At 45.8% G+C, this 19,728-nt stretch overlaps 1 protein-coding gene across 3 annotated transcripts; it reads right to left on the bottom strand.

Annotated features, from left to right (window-relative positions):
* Nucleotides 1-191: 191 nt before the first annotated feature.
* acin1a (apoptotic chromatin condensation inducer 1a) lies at nucleotides 192-19,527 on the bottom strand. 3 transcript variants are annotated; one of them, XM_027028731.3, is made up of 18 exons: nucleotides 19,358-19,527; nucleotides 18,042-18,107; nucleotides 17,831-17,942; nucleotides 16,465-16,520; nucleotides 13,159-16,260; nucleotides 12,274-12,432; nucleotides 10,610-10,698; nucleotides 8,655-8,715; nucleotides 6,464-6,509; nucleotides 5,078-5,232; nucleotides 4,801-4,941; nucleotides 3,857-4,031; nucleotides 3,322-3,497; nucleotides 2,709-2,816; nucleotides 2,519-2,626; nucleotides 2,022-2,328; nucleotides 1,823-1,923; nucleotides 192-1,295 (listed from the first exon to the last, which is right to left on the bottom strand). In XM_027028731.3, exons 1-18 carry the CDS (start codon nucleotides 19,493-19,495, stop codon nucleotides 966-968), a joined length of 5,430 nt encoding a protein of 1,809 aa, XP_026884532.3. In that variant the 5' UTR covers nucleotides 19,496-19,527; the 3' UTR covers nucleotides 192-965. The 3 variants fall into 3 exon arrangements, with proteins under 3 accessions (XP_026884532.3, XP_081559852.1, XP_081559853.1); XM_081703726.1 differs by having other exon boundaries at nucleotides 8,655-8,712; XM_081703727.1 differs by having other exon boundaries at nucleotides 18,042-18,148; nucleotides 19,358-19,489.
* Between the last annotated feature and the right edge of the window lie 201 nt (nucleotides 19,528-19,728).

Here is a 19,728-nt window from a genome sequence, read left to right as displayed (position 1 = left end):
TTCGGGGATTTCCCTGCTCCAACACACCTACAAGCCCTACGGTGGAAGGGACAAGGTGCTCACTGGACAACGCACATTTCATGTTACAGCCTTCTGTAATCAGTAGAGCAAATATCAGTTCTGCCATTAACAAACGATGCGCCGTGTAGGCCTGGTCTCAAAACCAAAATAACTACCTAAGAAACAATGTCTGTTATTAAATGCAATCTTTTTATTTGTACATTTAGCACTTACATGAGTAAACAAAAAATAAAAATGACTTATTCTAAAATGATAAAATGAGTAAAAAAAAAAAAAAAAAAACAACAAAAAACAAACAACCGTAAAACAAATGTGGGGTGGTTAAACATCCATCCCACTCTCCATGCTGGGACAAAGGTGAAGTACAGAGAAAGGACACTAGACAGAAACATGGGAGACCAACAATGAGGGAGAAGGAATGATGAAGGTAGAGGAGACCAGGATGGAGGTCACAAAGCTCTTGAAGCAGCTGCTTCTCAGGGCAGCTCCCTTCTCCAGTCTGCTGAAGGAGACACAGGGACGGACAGAGGGCCAAGCTTAGTGTTTTACGCGTCAAAGTACGAGGGCCATCTAGAAGATATTATCCCCGCCCCCCCTCCGTGTCCGTGGGAGAGTGTGAAAACCAGACAGGTGATCCTAAACCGGCACTGTAGCCCTGACGAGTCGAACGCACACAGACCCCGAGCCGTTTAACCGCCGTCCCAGTACAGTCAGTGACGCGAGTTTAAAAGCCCTGATTGGCACGCGTTTGAGGAGATGTGGGAAATTCATGTTGTGACGTCAACTCCACATACATCAAGAGTCCAAAAATACTGAGGGGGCAAGTGTACACTAGAGGTCTCTCAGTTCCCAGGTAGAGGGCGCCAGGACAGCAGCCTAAACGGAGCAAGACCAGGCAATAAGACCAGAGCTCGTACAGTACACAGACGGTGTCACGCAGGGCGTTAGTGTCGTTTGTCCCTCGGGGGCGGGTCGCTGCGGCTGCGGGACTTCCTGCTCCCTCCCACACTGCCTGCGCGGGGCCTGCGGTGGGCATCCCGCCGCTTGTCTCCGTCTCTGTCCCGCCCTCTCTCTCGGTTCCTGTCGCGTTCCCTCTCTCCTTCGCCGCCGCGGCTGCTGCTCCTCGCTGGCCTCTCTCGGCGCTCCTCCTCGCGCTTCTTCTCCTCCTCGCGCTTCTTCTTCTCCTCCTCCTCCTCCTCCCGCTGCTGGAGCTCCTTCCTCCGCTTCTCGCGCTCCCGCATGCGCTCGGCCCGTGCGGCCCGCCTCTCTGTTGCCTGGAGCACACACACCGTAAGCGAGGAGAGTGAAACCGAGGGCACAGCGCAAGATACGGCTGAAGCGGTAAAAAGGTACTTTTTGCACTGAACGCTGGAAAGGGGTCATTTAAGGTTGGTGTGTGCGCGCGCGCGCACGCCTCGAGTTGTTTAGCAGCCAAACAAAAAAAATCACATGCTTGATTGACAAGTTTCACAGCCAAGTGTAGTCTATTCATCTTTTTCAATTTTCAGTCCAATTGCAAAAAGTGCTATATACAAATGTATTTATTATTATTAAAACAGGAAGCAGCTGTGGAGTAAAACAGGAAGCAGCCACTGGTCCTCGTCAGAAGTCCTATTTAGCACATGCACGACAGAGCATAACTGAAAACAAGCCAAACATGCAAAGCAACAGTGGCACTGCCCATGGGCTCCTATAGACAGGTGGGCACACTCACAGCCTGACAGGGCAGATTAACTACACACCGCCAGTACGCAACAGTTTGTTTGTGTGTGTGTGTGTGAGAGAATAAGAGAGTTCTGACCTGCTCCTCAGTGAGGGGAAGCCAGTATATACAAGGGGCTGTTTTGGTTTTACAGAACAGGTCATCCAGCAGTTTGGCAGGAGGCTCTTCTGGTCTCTTTTCTGATCACAGATGAAACAAATCCAAAAGCACCATTACAAGTATAAATCAATCATTTTCCAAATACCAAAGAACTGCGAGCTGCAGCCCATCTGCTCACCCTTCTTGTCGCTTTTCCTCGGTTCGCTCTTTCCCCTCTCCTTGCGTCTCCTCTCCCTGTCCCTGGAGCGAGAGCGGTGGGCTCCGCCCTCTTCTCCGGGCTTGCCAAAGTCTCGGACCTTATCCCGGTCCCACTCCCGCTCTGCCCGTGCCCTCTCCCTCCTCTCCATCTCTCGCTCGCGCTCCGCCCACTGCTCTCTCTCCGGGTGAAGACTGGGCGCGGGAGCGGCCGGACGGGGCCCCCCTGCGGCTCCTCTCTCCTCATCTAGGGGGCGCTCCGCCACAAGCAGGCCTCTGTGGAAGTCCAACTTTGTGGCAAGGTGGGCGTGGTCGAACAGAGAGGGCAGGAATTAATCTCACTGCCTTAAGCCTAGAATGCACTTTCCATGGAAAGGCGTCGTTGACAGTTTAATCCAGTCGCTTACATTCACATTCAGGGAAGCCACAGATTTAGAACACAGTAAGGCGGGATTAAGTGGGTTTATCTGATGAACTCACTTCATCTTGCTGGCAAAAGTCGACGCTGAGGCACTTGGGATTACTCTGCGGCCATTTCACGCCGTGCAGTGCGGCCCGGGTGACCTGGGCCTCCTCCGTGTTGGAGTACTGAGAAGCAGAGAGCGTGGCAACATCACACACACAACGCTCGTGAATGCCATGGAGAGGAAAGTGTTGGGCGTGGCCTCACCGTGACATAGCAATGAGATTTGATTTTATCGATCCAGAAGCCCTCCTCCACCATGGTGCCCGTGCGGTGCAGGAGCTCCTTTAGCTGGCCCAGTGTAAACGGCCGGACCTGAGGAACAAGCGCACAGCACGGCAGCGTTTACGGCATGTGGGGCGCGTCTGGGACGTGCCAGTGTTCCCTACCAGCCGTTATGGTGTTGCAGATCGTCACGCATGACTGGGTGATTGATTACCCCTCTGTCAATATAAATGAATTAAAATTCATTTTTGTCCGTTACCACCTACCCATTGACTTCGTTTCTGTTCCTTACACCAGCAGTTCTCATCCCTTGTATGTCCAGTGACTTCCCAAAAATGAGAGTTTCTGACCTCTTCCTCTGGATCACAAACTAACTGGATTGTGTGTGTGTGCCCGCGCTTCTAAATGTTTTTAAATGTCACTGGCAGCCAAAGATACATTTTTCACTCCTTTTCACAGGCCAGAGAACAGCACTAAAAATGTAGCTCTCTACAGGCAAACGTTTCTATGAACGGCCTCGTCGGCCATATGAAAACGCCCTACAGGCAAGCGAGGAATAGGAAAACGCCGCACAGGCCAGAGGAGGGACATTTACCAGGTTGCAGATGTGAATGATGTTGGAGGGCTTGCCCCGAGGCGGAGACGGCTGCCTGGCAGTACGCACGGGGTCGTCAATAGTGATGCTCACGCCGGATTTCTGATGGCTGATGGAGCGGCGCACCAGCGTCTCGCTGGCCGTGGCTGCGATGCCGACAGGAGGGAGCAAAGTGGCTAAAGGAAACAGCAATCAAGCCAAAAACACAAAACGCTCATTGACTTTGCTGCTAAACTTATGTTGACATGCACATTACAGTGCAACCATGTTTTTTTTCTTCTTTATATTCCGGTGTAATCCCTAAACCAAATCCCCTATAAATGTGATGGTTTCTACTGAATTAACCATTTGTACCACAAATTTGCATTGCAAAAATGCTGAAGAAGCTTCTGGATGGAGAAAATGTCTCACAGCAAAAAGCATACGCCACAACAAACAACCCGTGCTAGTTTGTGAGTGTTACTCAAGCAGTGTTACTGCTCTACTATACTCAAAGGAATTTAGTACTTTAAGAGCCAAAAGACACCGTCCTCACCAGCTTTCATGTCCACATCCTGCTTAGGGAAGTGCAGCTCGGTCTCCATGGAAGTCTCCATTTTGGTTTCGGAGCAGAGCGAGGTTTTTCCTGCCGCCTCTGCTTCCTCCCGCTCCTCATGGCCAGGCTGTCTGGGTTCCTTCTGTCCATTCTCTTGAGTCTCGGAGGGTACAACCTGGTCAAAAGGTGCAGTCAGCTGCATTACAATTTAAAGAGTCAAACTCTGGATCAGCAAAGATGTAAAGAAATGGTCACCCTCAAATGTGCCACAGCATAAAGTTAACGTATTCAATGTAAATCCTCCATTTAAATCAATTTTTCCAGGTACTCTGGCAAAAATTTTGCTGATCAACCAAAACTCGTTTGGTGTGCGAAGTTGTTCTTTACTTTTGTATTGCAGCAGCAAGACAAACATAGTTAGGAAGAAAAGTAGACAACCCAGGCTACGTCCAAAACCATACATTTTGGTTCTAAATAGTATGCCAAAACAGTATTCCCAGGGTGGTTAGTGTGTCCAAAACATTAGAACTTGCAGTAATCGAAAGGTTCCTGGATTATATATTATGTCGGGTGAAAATCTGAAGTGTGCAAACACTGGACGCTATTCAATCCCATGATACTTTTCTGAAGTCAAACTAATAATACGAAATCATGGAAGTCAATGAGGCAGTTTAAGTGCAACACTTTACATGGGTTATTAATAGTATGTCCATTACAAATAAGTGCATAGTGGCCGATTTTAGACATCAGTGCGCAAATCACATGATAAATCATCTCAAACCTGTGTCAAGGCGCAAGTCTTGAAGAAATTCCCTGTTTGTAATTACTAAAATACTGCTACTGCTGAAAGCTTCAACACTTACAATCTTGTGTAAATAACATATGGCTCTGAACATCAGCCTTGCATGACTCAGACTCTCAAAAGTAGACACGCGCGCACACACCTGCGTAACAGTTCGCCGGATTTTCAGATCCTGGTCTCCTCTCTCTTCTCTGTCCTCTTCCGCAGAAAGCTGTGGCTCATCTGGGTGCAGATCCAGCACCGTGTCCTGGGCTAATCCTGGCCTGATGTCTGGAATCAACGACTACAGAAAGAGACGGAACAGCTGAATCCCAACAAAAAAAGAAACACGGACAACGTGCCCTAAGGGCAGCGTCGAAAACGGATGTGTATACAGGATCTTAGAAGCCACCACTGAACGGCTGTAAGCGTGGCCTTACCTTCAGAGAGTCGGTGGAGATGCTGATGGAGGGCTTCTTGGCAGTGACAGCCGTGCTCGCGCCCCACCTCCGCTTGCGGCCTGCTCCTACAGCAGGTCCAGCTGCTGCCTCCGCCTCTCCCTCCGAGCCCCCTGCTCCAGGAGGCGGCTTGCTGCCTACAGACAGACGCAACAAAGCTAGTACTTGGAGACGTGCCTTTCTTCGAGCACACGTTCACATATTAATCGACACCTCCCGCCCGAGCACCCTAACAGAAGCAATGTGCACGACAGAGCCCATGATCAAGTTCACGTGTGATTTAATCATGGCAGTAGGATCAGATTTACAGTTACACGATTTCCTCACCATGTGTGGTTGATAAACTAAGGTGGGTTTTAAACTCCGATATGTAGCGTTGTACTAGACCTACAGGTCCATCACTGCTTACAATGAAACACAGTAGCCTCGAACTGTCATAATGCAATCTACAAGAGCGAATTATTGCACCGCTGCCTTGTCATTCAACAAACTAACTACACCCCAACATTTCAACACAAGCTGACAGATCTCTGGACCAGTTTCAATTCAACCATTTTCCACATCCTTATAAAGTCTTATAGAATATGATGCAGGCATTGTTAGAGGTTATAAGGCATGATGTGGCTATTGACTTTTGTTGCGAGCATCATGAGCGCTGCAGGCTTGGCAAAGATCCACAGAACGAAAACAAATTCAGCAAGAGCTGAGCGAACATCAGTTCTCCACATAGCCAACTAATGTCAGGACACCTCCAGAGTAAAGGAAGGGTGTTCACACTGCTCTCAATTTTACCTCAGGAAGAGAGGGAACATGCACTGCCGCCGTCTTCTTTTACCAAGAAACTCAAATTACAGTGAACAAGTTACAAATACATTTCACCAATTAAAGGCTATAAAATACAGATTTTAAAAAAGAGAGCGAGTCACAGTAAGAACATTTTCTCTCAACCTTAAAATATTTGGCATTTCCAGTTTGGTTATGACTAGTTGCCATTGTCTCTCCTACTGCCAGAGATTGATAGTTCAGGCTCAGATTTAAAAGTGTTTTTATCCAAACACCTGAATTTGTTAAACTATAACGCCAAAAGAACCAGTGAAATGAACTGGGTGATAAAGTAGAACATTTACTTTTTGAACAGAAACTTGTAAATTTCTTGTACACCTCTATTAATTGCAGGGCAGTACCAACATGGAAGGTGAACAATACAGGTATCCTTTCCAATGTGTTTAAGTCAACTCTTGCAACTTCTCAAACTATTAGCTAAACAATTATTTTTAAACCGTGATCAGCTAACTAGACCAATGAAGAGGACAAAATGAAAGATTTGCACTATGAATGTTTCTCTTTGAGAGAATGACAGATACTTACTGCTCAGTGAAATCCTACGAGCTGAGAAAGCCTTTGGGGTGGTGCTCTGAAACAAAGAAATAAACACAGCCCAGCCAAGGGAGAGAGGTGAGACAGGCTGACACGGACACACCCGGGACAAGCAGGAATGTAGAAACCGGAGTGAAAGGGGCAGGGAAGCAAGAAGACAGCCAACAATAAAGAATCTAGATAATGTAACCTCTTCAGGTTGTTGCTGAATCAAGTGTGTTGGTTTAACACTGTACACAAAAATTGGACTACGTTCACAAAGTTTCAAAGTCCGGAGAGAGGTCTTCCCAATTAGTCTGGGATCAATAGTCTAAAAAGCTTAAACAGATGTGGTCTGTCCACTTCAAAACAAAAGCCACACTTTGGTAAAGACAGTGATGCAGTTATAATTCCTAATAAACACTACATGACTTCACCTATGTTGTAAGACAGGGAGCCAGCTAGGGTGATGAAGACTTCTTATACTGTACGTTTTAGTTGATAGGTTTCTACAAATCTACAGTAGCCTTGATTGACTACGTTAAGTACAGCACCTGTATTCATTTTTGGGCTAGGAAAAAAAAAGAAAAAAAAAAAAAAAAGTCATATGCTAGCAAAAAAACTGCAACGTGTATTTAAAGTCCTTAAAGTCGAGAACAGGGAGGGACTACTTGTTTCCCGGTACCACTGACACCTGTTCCTCATTGGGTTGGGCTATGGCTCATTCTCACGTCTGCGTCTATCTAGGCAACAACAGTTCAATCGAGGGAGGTTGAGATGTTCTGAGTTGAAATCTGTCATCTGGTTGGCAGATGGACTCTTGTGCAGAAACAGTTTGACAAATCAGAAGAGATGTTACGGTATATTGCTGGAGGCAGCAGAAGAGTCTGTGTGGTGTCTAGCTGCAAGGTGTGGGAGTGGTTCAGTATATCTATGTCAGATTCCATGACACATTGTTGCAGCTCTGAAGCAAGCTGTATTGATTTCCATCAAGTACTAGAACAGCATGCGAGATGGTCAGTGTCACACCACAGTGGTTAGTGCTCTACAATCTTTAGTGTGAAGTGACCCATGACCATCCGCCAGGTTTCAGTGTCTGTCTGGGCCCTGCTGGTGGAGTTGGCCCACTCCAGTCCATACCAAGCTGGGAAATAAAGATAATAAAAATGTAACATCCAAAAAGGATTTATCTTGAGATCAGTCCAAATGCCTTACTCCGGTTCAGTGATGTCCATAACATCCTTGCTGAGAGCATTAGGCATCAATTTATCTGCATTTCAATTTACCAGTGACCTTAAATCAGAGAGCAAGTACTTCAGGTGCCAGGTTTACCTGTGCAAACAAAGGTCTCTCAAGGACCACACCTCAGGCTTTCGGAAGTCAAAAAACAATCCTGATGGCATAATGTCCGTGCTATTGTTTCGGGGGTGGGGAAACAACTTTTGGCTGCAGACGAGGCGTTCTCTGAGCCAGCTGTTGAGCATCGGCTGGCCCAAGACAGCCACCCTGTCCTACAGGTGAAGTGCACGTCAGAAAGCCTGTTTTCAAAAGTCTAAACAGCAGCTATTCCAAGCCATCTCCACGGGAAACGTGGCCCTCTGTTAAGCAGATGTGTCCCACTGCAGTGCCGAGTCATGGGGCCTATCAGGTATAGCCATGGCACTTGGCAATAGCAGAACAGGTGCAGTAGTGGTAGTAGTATGCAGGTACCATTAGGGGCAATGGAACAGGCATGATCACCTTTCCCACAAAGCAATCAAAGGGGATTTTAAATATCAGCCAGAGAAAGAGCACCCCCTGCTGCTTCCGTCAAGGACAGCATCAGCAAAGGTTCATACAACAGCATGACCATCTCACAAATACCTTCAACAAAGGACTCAAAGTTAACATAAGTGAACTAAGACTGGGAAAATGAGCTGCAATGATCATAAATATTCTAGAAAAGATTAAATGGAAGAGGCCTCAAGCGGCTGACATTACAACCGAAAAAAAATCTACAATAGCAAAATAAATGTACTTTACATACATCTATGCAAACCAACAAGTGATGCATAGACTGTGTATAACTATTTAAAATAAATTCAAAAAGAAGAAACAAAGTTTAAGCAAAGAAACAAAAATAAACAAGTCACTGTAAAGTTCCGTAAGGTGTTGCCGGTTGTTTTGACCGTGGGAGAGCTGATGAACCTCTCCATATTCTTACCTCCTCCAAGCTCCCCGGGGTGAACTCAGCTTCTGCCATGACTGCTTCCTTCACCACGCTGCTGGCGAAGGGAAACGCGTTATGATAAATGACAAACACTCATCACGCTGCCCGTTTGTCGCGGCTGCTCGTGCATTGAAGACCTGAAAGTTTATAGTGAACCTTCAATATCAATCAAGACAAGCAAAAAAAAAAATTCATTTTAATTAAATCTGAACCAAGTTTGATTTTAACATTAATCGAGAATGTGCTTGCTCAGAGGACGTAATAACTTGGAAAGCGCTTTTTATTACCTGAAATTCCTGCTACAAACATCCTTCACATACTGATCAGTCTCATACATTCAGACGCATCGAAATGTTAACAAGGTTGAAGAGAACGCAAGGACGTTTGGCACTATTCTAAGGTGGCTTTCGTGTTCAAGGTTTTCAAAGGGCCATGCTGACTACATTAACGGCGCTTTCTTCATTCACCAAACGGGCACGGAAACCTTGTTTCTCGTCACCAATGCAGCCGAAAGACCCGATGCCTGAGGCCGAGTGTCGAATCGTTAAATAAAGCCCCAGAGTCGCTAGGAAAAAGGCATGTTACTGGAGCTCAGCTTTCTGAGAAGTCGCGGTAAATGCTGCACGTTTTCCTAGCGCCAGCCTCTCCTCGTACTTCACCAGCTTTTCTAGACTCTCGGCGTCACACAACAGGGACCAGCCCACACAGACCTCTCCTTAACGAGCAAATACACACGACGTGCGGTGCTTTTACGAAGTTCACCATCGACGTGATAACAAGCAGCGACACTGGCTAAATGAAACATGGAGCACAGCCATGTTGGATAAAGAAGGAGGAACGCTAGGACCCAATTCTCATAGTCCCACTGCCAGCTAAGTAGTCCCATCAGATGCCTGTCTGGAAAGTCAGCCCTTCTACCATACGAAACCCCCGTAATCTGTAAATAACCGATAAGCTTCCACTCATTGTTCAATTCAGCGCACAGGGAGACGTTTCTATATTAAAACACTCCGCTGATATATACAGGATAATAATAAATGTTATTTAAGATATTCTATACCTTGACACAGAGGGCATAAACGTAAATTGATCTTCACCGCAATAGGCTTCGTTATTTCATTTCACGCAACACGACACCATGTTCCGTAATATCATGCTGGTTTCCTGCCGTTTTCTTTATAAGCAAACATCTGTAGACGAACAGCGTAATCATTTTGGTGGGATGGCCACATGTGCGTTTCTAGGCCGCTCACTGCTGCTGTCCTGCTGGACGTGTCCTTTGCTCGCCACTGATCGAGATTCCTGTGGCCCGTCACTGGCGCACATGCAAGGCGAAGCAAACGCCTCGTATTTCACAGGTTTTACTAATCGCCAAAACTCCGCTATAAATGCTCGTCAGGATGATCGCAACGGCGTGAGAATGACTAAAGGAATTGGGAGGTCCGCTCACAATGGTCAACATAATCTTTCCTACTCTGCGAATGGACACGTTCATGCCTTCAGCACACTAGACCAGACAAATACTGCAAATAGGTACCGTGTTTGGTTTACAAATGAAGAGATTAGTTAGCTAATAGCTGTCCAGTTTGTTCTAGAAATCTCTAATATAAATTAGACAGGTTAAGGTCTTTTTCACTTTGTGTTGTAGTGACATCCCCATTCCCTGCATGACCTCCTCTTATTAAAGTGGCCAGCCTAATAAAATGTGTTATATGTCTAATGACCAGGAGCCATCCTTGTTACAGAACTGCGTGAAGGTTTGTTTAATCCCGCTTGGTAAAATATTCACATGCATAATTAAAGACCTCTATATTCTCAGGGGAGAAAGAAAAATAAAAAAAACACATACACACAACACAGATTTACTCCTCATTGGGCTGCTGTTATATTTAAATACTGTGTTTTTTTTATATTGCTTTGTGTTTCTAAGATGGTGCCATGACTCAAACCTTTCAGCGTTGGGTCTGGGATCTTCCTCTGCAGAGTCTTTCCTCCCTTGTGGTTCCTTCTTTTCATCCAGTACTTTGAGGTGAGGCTTCTGCAAAAGCATGGAGAATTGTTAACAGCACATTAAATAAAACAAATCGAGTTCTCAAGCTGTATTATGTATACATCTAGCTACATAATTCTCCAATTTTGTCCAAAAGACCATGGGACGCTTTTAGATTTTTTTATTGGTGATCCATTTTTATTTTAATCTTATTTTGAAACACTTCTGCATTTTATGTCTGAAAAGAAAGTATTATCTGAAGCTTTTTATGTCTAAAACAGCATTTTTATTTCTCACAAACCCAGCACTAGCTAAAACTGGAAATATATTATTGATCTGTAGCAGGCACTGATTTAAGGCGCACAGTTTGTCATTTACATTCAGTTACAACATTATATTGGCTTTTGAATTTTTACATTTTAGATTTGCAGCAGTGTAATCACCATGATTTAAAAGGTATTCTTTCCTGACTGCTACTACTCACATTTTAGCAATAAATAAAAACAGTGCAACTATGTAAAAAATAAATAAATAAATTATAACATCTGGTCAAATCACACAAGCTGAGTGTGAAAACACAAGCCCTGGAACTTTCATTAAAATTGAGCAACTCATTTGTGAGTCAAACTCTTGTCTGAATTTCTGCTGAGAATTATCCTGCCATTTCACATATATACACATCACACACCTAGAAGCAGATATAACAATTCTTTATTTGTGACAACACGCTGTGTCTATCTCTCAGCCTGTAGCAGTCCACTGGAACAGTATCAAAGGAACATAGAGAGGGAGAGATATGTGTGCAGAAGCATCCAGAAGGTACCTGTGATGGCCAAACTAACTAAATTACACAATGAGTCACAGAGCTTTGTGCACAGGTATCAAGCAGTTTCGCACAATGGCTGAAAATTATTCACACAAAAAAGGACGCATGCTTCAGTAGTTTAAAAAAAATAAATAAATAAATAAATACATTTACTCTATCAATGCATCCATCTCAGAACACTGAATTTCTTACAATTTCACCCAAATTACACAGTGAAGATCCTAGAAGCAGGCCTATTTGGCGATGAGCAAGAAACATCTACAGTATAAACCAGAAACATCTATGGTATGAGCGAGAAGTTCTATGGTAACTCCCTTTCTAATAAGAGTGAACAAAGGCCGGTACCTAATGGTTATGTGGCACAACCTGCAGAATCACTACAAATTATTCAATCATATTTAATATACAGCCACCAGTGGGAAAGTGTTTCTGGATAAATGCCTTCAATATTAATCAAACCCATCAGAGCAGGAGCAGCAACTAGAAAATTTGGTAGTGCAAAAATTCACACAAAATTCCTGACAGTCAAAAAGCACAGAAGTCTTAGTGTTTTTTAAAAAAATGAACCAGCATACAAGAATGTGAGAAAAAGTAAAATAATATTTACTTTAATGATTGATCTGCTTTCTTCATCGTAGTAAATGGCCTGATTTAAGAGGCACTCAACTGTCTGGTGCTGAGATAACATCTATCCATCTATCTATGCATTCTTTCAATAGGGAATTGTACCCTCATTATGTGCTTTTAGCTGCATTAACTGTAACTGATGCAACTGTGAAGCTGACTCTTTGGCTGACCTTGCTGGGAATGATTTCCTCGCTGTTCATTTCCTGCTCCTCTTTTTCTGTGATGCCAGATCTTCCACCTTGTGGTGCGACAGGTGTGCCAGACACACTCACAGGCTGGCCTCGGTTTTCTTTCTCCTGTGCCAAGGCATCCTCCTGGGGGTCTCTCGACTGGGAGGGACAAAGGAATTTTTATGCATATTTGATCAGACCAACTGAGGCAACACCTGTTATGTGCGCTAGTGTGTGCCAAACTTTATTAAGCATGCAAAGAAATCTCTATAGCTAACTATCTGAGAAAATCAGTTTGCCAGCCATCTAATTTACACAACTATTTGGGCATTTCTGAGAAATCATGATTGGTATATCTGTACTTACACAATATATAGGACCAAAAAAATGTTCCATCACAGATAGCAGGGTTTCTGGTGGGCTCTTAATAATTTACTGGATCTAATACACATACTACACCTGGTAATGAACTAAATCTGAGGTGGGCTTGAGCAGAGAAATCACACATTGGCCCCCCTGAGAGTTTTCTAATTTAAACTGAATCTGAAGGTCTTAAATCTTAGCATGCTTTTTTGCATGCTGGTCTAGCTTTCCTTAAGTGTTCATTCAAAACAATGTTACATGCCAATATGAATTTTTCTGCAGCATGATCTAGTAATGCATTTAACTACAAATGGGAAAAAGGTCAAAACCATCTGGCCTCAACAACGCCTGTGGTTTCCACTATAAATGAGTCACCCATTATTAACATGGATATCACTATCCACGTTAATCAACCACTGACTACAGATAAGTAGATAGAGCAAGGCTGGAAAACATTAGAGTTTCAAAAACTGGAGAGTAAATATTCAGTCTTTGACAGGTAAGAACCTATAAGCTGCTCACCCTCCGGCCACCAACCGTGGAGCATGTCCTGTCTTGCGACGAAGACGAACGTGAGGAATGTGATGAAGATCCAGAGTCTGAGTCAGATGAGTCAGTGGTGGACGACGATCGTCTTCCCCTCTTCTCCTTCATCAGTTCCTTCTCACGCTGCTCTGGTGAGGAACGAGGATGTGAAGAGGTCTTGGGTGCATCATGACCTTTTTTGGGCATCTCGTGCTCCGCCTTCTGGATTGTTCCGTCTTCTCGTTGCCCCCCACAGCCTGCCACTGGCTGGATTACGCTTGATGCAGGTACCGCAGCTTCGGGTTTCTCTTCCGATGGAGACTTCGCCTGCACCGGTTTATCCATCTCTGATGTTTTGCTCTCTACATGAGATGCAGAGACAAGGACCCTTTGCCTCATTGTTTGTGGTGACAGCTGACCAGCCAGAACCAGATGTCCCTCGCATTGCTCTGGCTCTTTTGGCTTGACTGGGGAGTGGACAGAGGAAGCGTGCTGTGGTCCTGGGCTGTCAGAGAAGGTACGAGGCCTCTTTGACACTGAGGCTGTGGACAACAACGAGGGTGATGAAGCATCTCTCGACGGATCTCTGAGAAGGCGAAACTTCTTAGAAGTGGACTGCGCTGATGAAGGCATTTTAAGAGTAGGAGAATTAGATGGGCAATGCTCTACTGAATGAACATCGGTGACTGCAGTTTGGTGTTCACCCCGGAGTCCTCCTACTGAGACACTGGCAAGAGAAGTAGAATGAGCCTCAAGACTGAACCTTCCAGTGTCATGCTTCCATGACGGAAGGCAGCCATCACTTTCTCTCTCCTTACCCATCTGCCCATCACTCTGCATAGACTTAATTCTGTCCTCTCTCACATCTGTAGTTTTTCCTCTCTCTTTTTCCTGTGACAAAGTATCTCTTTCTTTCTCTGTCTTCTTTCTCTCCTCTTCCAAGGATCTCTCTTGTTTTAGGCCTTTTATTTTTACTTCTCTTTCAAGCATTTGATGTCTTTCTTTCTTCAAATCTTCTCCTTTCATCCACTCCTGCTCTAGAGCCTTCTCCCTCTCCAGTCTCTCCTGCTCTAGGGCCTTCTCCCTCTCCAGTCTCTCCTGCTCTAGGGCCTTCTCCTTCTCCAGTCTCTCCTGCTCTAGGGCCTTCTCCTTCTCCAGTCTCTCCTGCTCTAGGGCCTTCTCCTTCTCCAGTCTCTCCTGCTCTAGGGCCTTCTCCTTCTCCAGTCTCTCCTGCTCTAGGGCCTTCTCCTTCTCCAGTCTCTCCTGCTCTAGGGCCTTCTCCTTCTCCAGTCTCTCCTGCTCTAGGGCCTTCTCCTTCTCCAGTCTCTCCTGCTCTAGGGCCTTCTCCTTCTCCAGTCTCTCCTGCTCTAGGGCCTTCTCCTTCTCCAGTCTCTCCTGCTCTAGGGCCTTCTCCTTCTCCAGTCTCTCCTGCTCTAGGGCCTTCTCCTTCTCCAGTCTCTCCTGCTCTAGGGCCTTCTCCTTCTCCAGTCTCTCCTGCTCTAGGGCCTTCTCCTTCTCCAGTCTCTCCTGCTCTAGGGCCTTCTCCTTCTCCAGTCTCTCCTGCTCTAGAGCCTTCTCCTTCTCCAGTCTCTCCTGCTCTAGAGCCTTCTCCTTCTCCAGTCTCTCCTGCTCTAGAGCCTTCTCCTTCTCCAGTCTCTCCTGCTCTAGAGCCTTCTCCGTCTCCAGTCTCTCCTGCTCTAGAGCCTTCTCCCTCTCCAGTCTCTCCTGCTCTAGAGCCTTCTCCCTCTCCAGTCTCTCCTGCTCTAGAGCCTTCTCCCTCTCTAGTCTTTCCTTTTCTCTCTGTTTTTCCTTCTCCAAAGCATGCTCATTTTCTATTCTTTTTTGTTCTAAAACTCTCTCCCTCTCCAAAGCTTGTTCTCGTTCCTGTCTCTCCAGTTCTATGGCCTGTTCTCTTTCCTGTACCAATCTCTCTTGCTCTAGTGTTCTTTCTCTCACCAAAGCTTTCTCTCTCTCAACTTTCTCTCGCTCCAATGATTGCCTTTTCTCTTCTTTTTCCAGCTGCAAAGCTCTCTCTCGTTCTTCTTTCTCCCTCTTAAGACCTTCTTGTCTTTCCCGTGTCTCAACGTCCAGGGCTTGTCTGTGATCTTCCCCGTCTCTCGCCAAAGCCTTCTCTTGTTCCTGTCTCTGTCTGTCAAAAGCCTTAAGTTTATGCTCTCTTTCTTCATGTTCTCTTTCTTGCTGTCTCTCCCTTTCTTCATTTTGTTCCCGCAAAAGATGACTACTCCCTTCCTGTCTCAGGACATCTCTGACAACACTCCCTGAAACCTGGCTGTGAGGAAAAGAGGGTTCCACACCCCCTTGCTTGGATATCACTGAGCCAGGATATAACCGAAGCGCTGTCGCATTAGCTGTGTGTGTAATGGCAGACACAACACCCTCGGAATGGCCTCTGCTTGGAATCGTGGAGGTAATGCCAGCGCCGTCGTCTTCCTCCTCGTGCATATGCTGCCCTTTCCCAGAGAAGACTCCTTCGGACTCCATCTTGCGTGCAAGAAGAGTGAGTGGACCTGGTCTACGCGCAGCGAAAGCACTTGCTGGCTCAGGGCTGCTGCTACGGCTACTGGAGCTCCCAGAGCCCGACGTGCTGGATGCACGCTGTCTGGACGACAGTTCTCCTGGACTAGGAGGACTCTGTTTAGGCGTGTCCGGAAGAGGGAATGAAAGCTCGGGTGGAGGGGAGGGCGGAGGAGTCGGCTCCCGGAGCTGTAAGGGAATGTGTGGTGAGGGCTGCTGCACACGAGACTCTCCAGACCTCTGTCTGGGCGGAAGGCTAAGTGGGCGCTCTTCTCGTCTACACTGCTGAGCAGTCGTGTTCCAGTCTTCCTCTTCATCATCGTCATCATCGTCTTCTCCAGCATCACTGTCCTCATCACTCTCCACGGGCGCGTGACTGGAAGATGGGTCCCTCTCACCTATGTTCCCCAGAGACACAGACCCTCCTGCACTAGCAGAGGCAGACGGCTGTGCAGAAACCTCTCTTTCTGTCAGGCCGTTGCCATCCCTTGCTGTGAGACCAAGGCCCTCACTCACTAACGAGGCGGCAGGTTTGTTGTGGTCAGCTAACAAGGGGGCAGTATCCTAGTTGAGAAAGGTAGACAGAACAAGGGATTTGAGATTCACACCACAAAAACTTGTCAGAAATTAGAAAAAATATATAATAGATAGGCATATTACTACAACACACACTTGCCCATATCAACTTGTATTTTGAAAGCATGCCTGTACAATCTACAATCAGGATAAACAACAAGGGTTTAACGGGGGAATTCTCATGGGCCTGACCTTTTCTGGAGCAGAACATTTTGTGCCGTCATTAGTTACAGCATGGTCTTCCTGGTCTGCAAGAGAGACAAGCAGACACGTCAGACCTAAGCAGGGCCATGCCGACCTTGCGGGGCTCCCGTCGCCTGCACTCTGTGCAGGGAACATTTCTGTTATAATGCGAGAACCAGAAAATGAATTCACGTGTGACGCACATACACCCACATTCTGGAAGCACGGAACCTTTCAAAAGGTGATTTTGCATGAACTAGTGCTTTTTAATGCCAAAATATAAGCATGTCTTCCACTAGAATGCACATAGAAAAATGCAATTAGCAAAGGTGAGTGTCTGGCATTTACTGAAGAATTTGCGCACTGGATTTCCCATTGGGTCACATTTGGTCAGTCTGCAATTTTATTCATTATTTTGTGTGTGTGTGTGGAATGCGCAGTTTGAAAAATAAAAGCAAATTAAAATTCAGTCCAAGAGCTTCACATTTTGCCTTTGATGAATGGTTTTCTTGAAGAGATGTACTTGCGCACGGCAGATATTACAGCCCATCTTTCTTTATCCAGTAAAATCAATGCATTTGCTAAATATTCTTGGCTTCACTAGCTGAATTGTTATTCCATCCAAATTTGTCCATTTTTAATATGAATCTGAATACTGATGCATCACAAAACTAGCCAATTACCCTGATTCTTTCTTAGCAGGTGTTACATTCCCAAATAAAATGTACAGCCAAGAATATATGTTTTCACCAGAGCCTATTACTTTACATTGCTAACAAAATGGAGGAAATCTCAAGGGATTTGGTCATTCTCTAGATTCTCTAGAACCAACAGTCTGTGACAAAGAAGACCACGCAATTGCATACATTTGCAATTTATGTTAATTGTAGAATTAATAAAGTTGACAAGGCACAGTGGATTAAAATATGAAGTTTTTTTATAACATGTAAGAAAAACCATGGTTTCCCAATCCTTGATTACTTATTCATCTGTCAAAATACCACTTTTTCATTCTATGCCCATACCTGTGCACAAGTCTATAAGGTCCTGCGATGCATGAATCATATATTATAGGAATCATTACCACAGTTTAGGCTTTTCTCATTTAGCAATTTACTACAGTGCTATGATTGGTTTGGTGTTAATTTTAAACTGCAGTTTGGCAGCATAAGGTCTATGAACCCTCACTTTTCACTGTGTTCTGCAAAGAAATCATGACACCTCCATTCATATCCGATTTTGTTTATGAGAAACAGGTTCCACACAACTTGTGTGTTCCCTTACTTTTGAAGTGCGCGCTTACGGAAGCGTGTACCAACAGCCGCAAAGTAAGCTGGTACTGAACTGCATGAGAAGGGACGCGTTGCATACTTACCCGCAGTCTCAGCTGCTTCACGTGCCTCTCTCTCTAGGCGCTGCCTAAGAAGCTCTTGCTGCTTTGCGAGGTACTGCTTAATGAAGCTGTTCTGACTCATCTCCTCACCGATCTGATACGCAAGCACAGTGAACGTTTTGAGTTCACAGATCGCACTTCTGGCAGATAAAGCACACCACAGAACAGGTGGAAGTAACGACATTGGACTCACCTGGGAGTTAGGCTGCAGACCAGGATGATGGGTGGAGGTTCTCTGAAGATTCTCCAGCATGAGGGCCTGTTGGGAATTTACATACACACACAAACTGCACTGAACAGCTGAATTACAAACAAATCCATCACACACACACACACACACACACACACACACACACCGTAGGTTGGCCTTAGAGGCTTTATTACTACCTACCCAGGCAGTAACAATGCCATTTCTAAAAACTCCTGCAGTGCTACTGGGCCTGATACGGTAGTGGCATGGTTGAAGAAGTGTGTCTTAACAATGGACTTCCACACAAATAATTGGGCCAATTTTTGGTTATTACTGGTCAGAGGGTGAATGACAAATTGTGCAAGGTATTGGAAGAGCTAGTCTGCAAATGTACAACTAGGAAGTTACAAGGCATGTCTACAAAGTTGACATCTAATAGGGAAGCCAATTAATAATGACTTATTGCATCACGTTAATCACTTTTAATAAAATTGGACATCAAGTAAACTACACAAGACAAAAGTTTGTCTACCACAACAAAAACCCATGATCTTTATTTCAAAGGCTACACACAAACCGCCCCCCCCCCCCAGTCAAACAAAAAAGAAGAAAACGTTTGCACACAAAGTTTAGACTCTTATGGGGGCGAAATCATTCAGCATGTAGCCGCAATGGGCATGTTATCTAGGCAGTGCAAGCAACCGGATGAACGCACGGATCACAGGTTGTAAATAAACCGGCGATTAGTAGCCAGCCAGCTTGCTTGGTTAACTCGCAAGCCCGAGCTACCGGCAACCCAGACCCAACACTCCGCCCATTTCACCAACGCTACTGGTGTTTACACTTCCCAAACTGGGAAAGGCCGTGACAGCCAGCTGGCGAAAATAAAACACATTAAAGTGTCCGGCGAGAGCACATTTGAAAAGTTCTCTCACCAACGACCAAACGCCTCCCGGTTTCACGACCCCCGCCCTCAGAAACCCCTCGTTAAGCAAACACACAAAGCGGAGACCCGCCGACAACTTCAAAACTACCTAGCGTTAGCTTAGCTTAGCCGGCGACGGCCAACAGCTGGCTGAGGCTGAGGAAAACAAGCACTTCTCTAGGCGGTATCGACTCCGTTTTTGTAGAATTTCAGCGGTCTTAAGACCGTTTCTACAAAAACGCTTGTGGGGGGGACGCAAACGTAACGCCTACACGTCGCACGCAGCCAGCCAGCCAGCCAGCGAGCGAGCGAGCGTTAGCCGGCCAGCGTTAGCCAGCCAACACTCGGCCCCGAGATCGCGCTCCCCGCACCCAAAACTGTGTTTCCAACTGACCCCCTTGAGCCGCTTGATGAGAGCATTTTTCTGTCCGCTCTTCGAGAGGCCTCGTTCTTCCAAGGCCGCTTTTAAGTCGGCCACACGGAGCGACTGAAGCGGCCTCCCGTCCAGCGTAACGTCTTCCAGGTCCGCCATGTTGAAAGCCTCGCGCTCCAGTTCTCGAGCTCGTGCAGCCGCAGCGCCTCCCCCCTCCCCCTGGCGACGTCACTTCCGGAGGAGGTGGGTTTTTGCAACAAAAAAAAAAAAAAACGGCCCGAAAATCTTTTTGTCAAAGAACAAAATATAATTTGATGTAAAATACTCAAATATCACACACACACACACGCACAGAAACGGTTGCACTTTTCTTATTGTACTGCAGGAAGTGC

Source organism: Electrophorus electricus, chromosome 20 (genome assembly GCF_041902795.1).
Source record: "Electrophorus electricus isolate QZ-2024a chromosome 20, ASM4190279v1, whole genome shotgun sequence".
In the NCBI taxonomy this organism is placed as follows: Eukaryota; Metazoa; Chordata; class Actinopteri; order Gymnotiformes; family Gymnotidae; genus Electrophorus; species Electrophorus electricus.
The sequence above is the reverse complement of the archived record's forward strand: the minus strand, read 5'-3'. Positions and strand labels throughout refer to the sequence as shown.

What these genes read in the sequence shown, in the direction of transcription:
- acin1a (XM_027028731.3), bottom strand. Translation starts at nt 19,495, where the DNA reads ATGGCGGACCTGGAAGACGTTACGCTGGACGGGAGGCCGCTTCAGTCG. An exon ending in TGAAGCAGCTGAGACTGCGG is followed by an intron (nt 16,521 to 17,830) that starts GTAAGTATGCAA and finishes TCTCTCTTGCAG; the next exon opens with ACCAGGAAGACCATGCTGTA. An exon ending in ACTTTTGCCAGCAAGATGAA is followed by an intron (nt 2,329 to 2,518) that starts GTGAGTTCATCA and finishes CTTGCCACAAAG; the next exon opens with TTGGACTTCCACAGAGGCCT.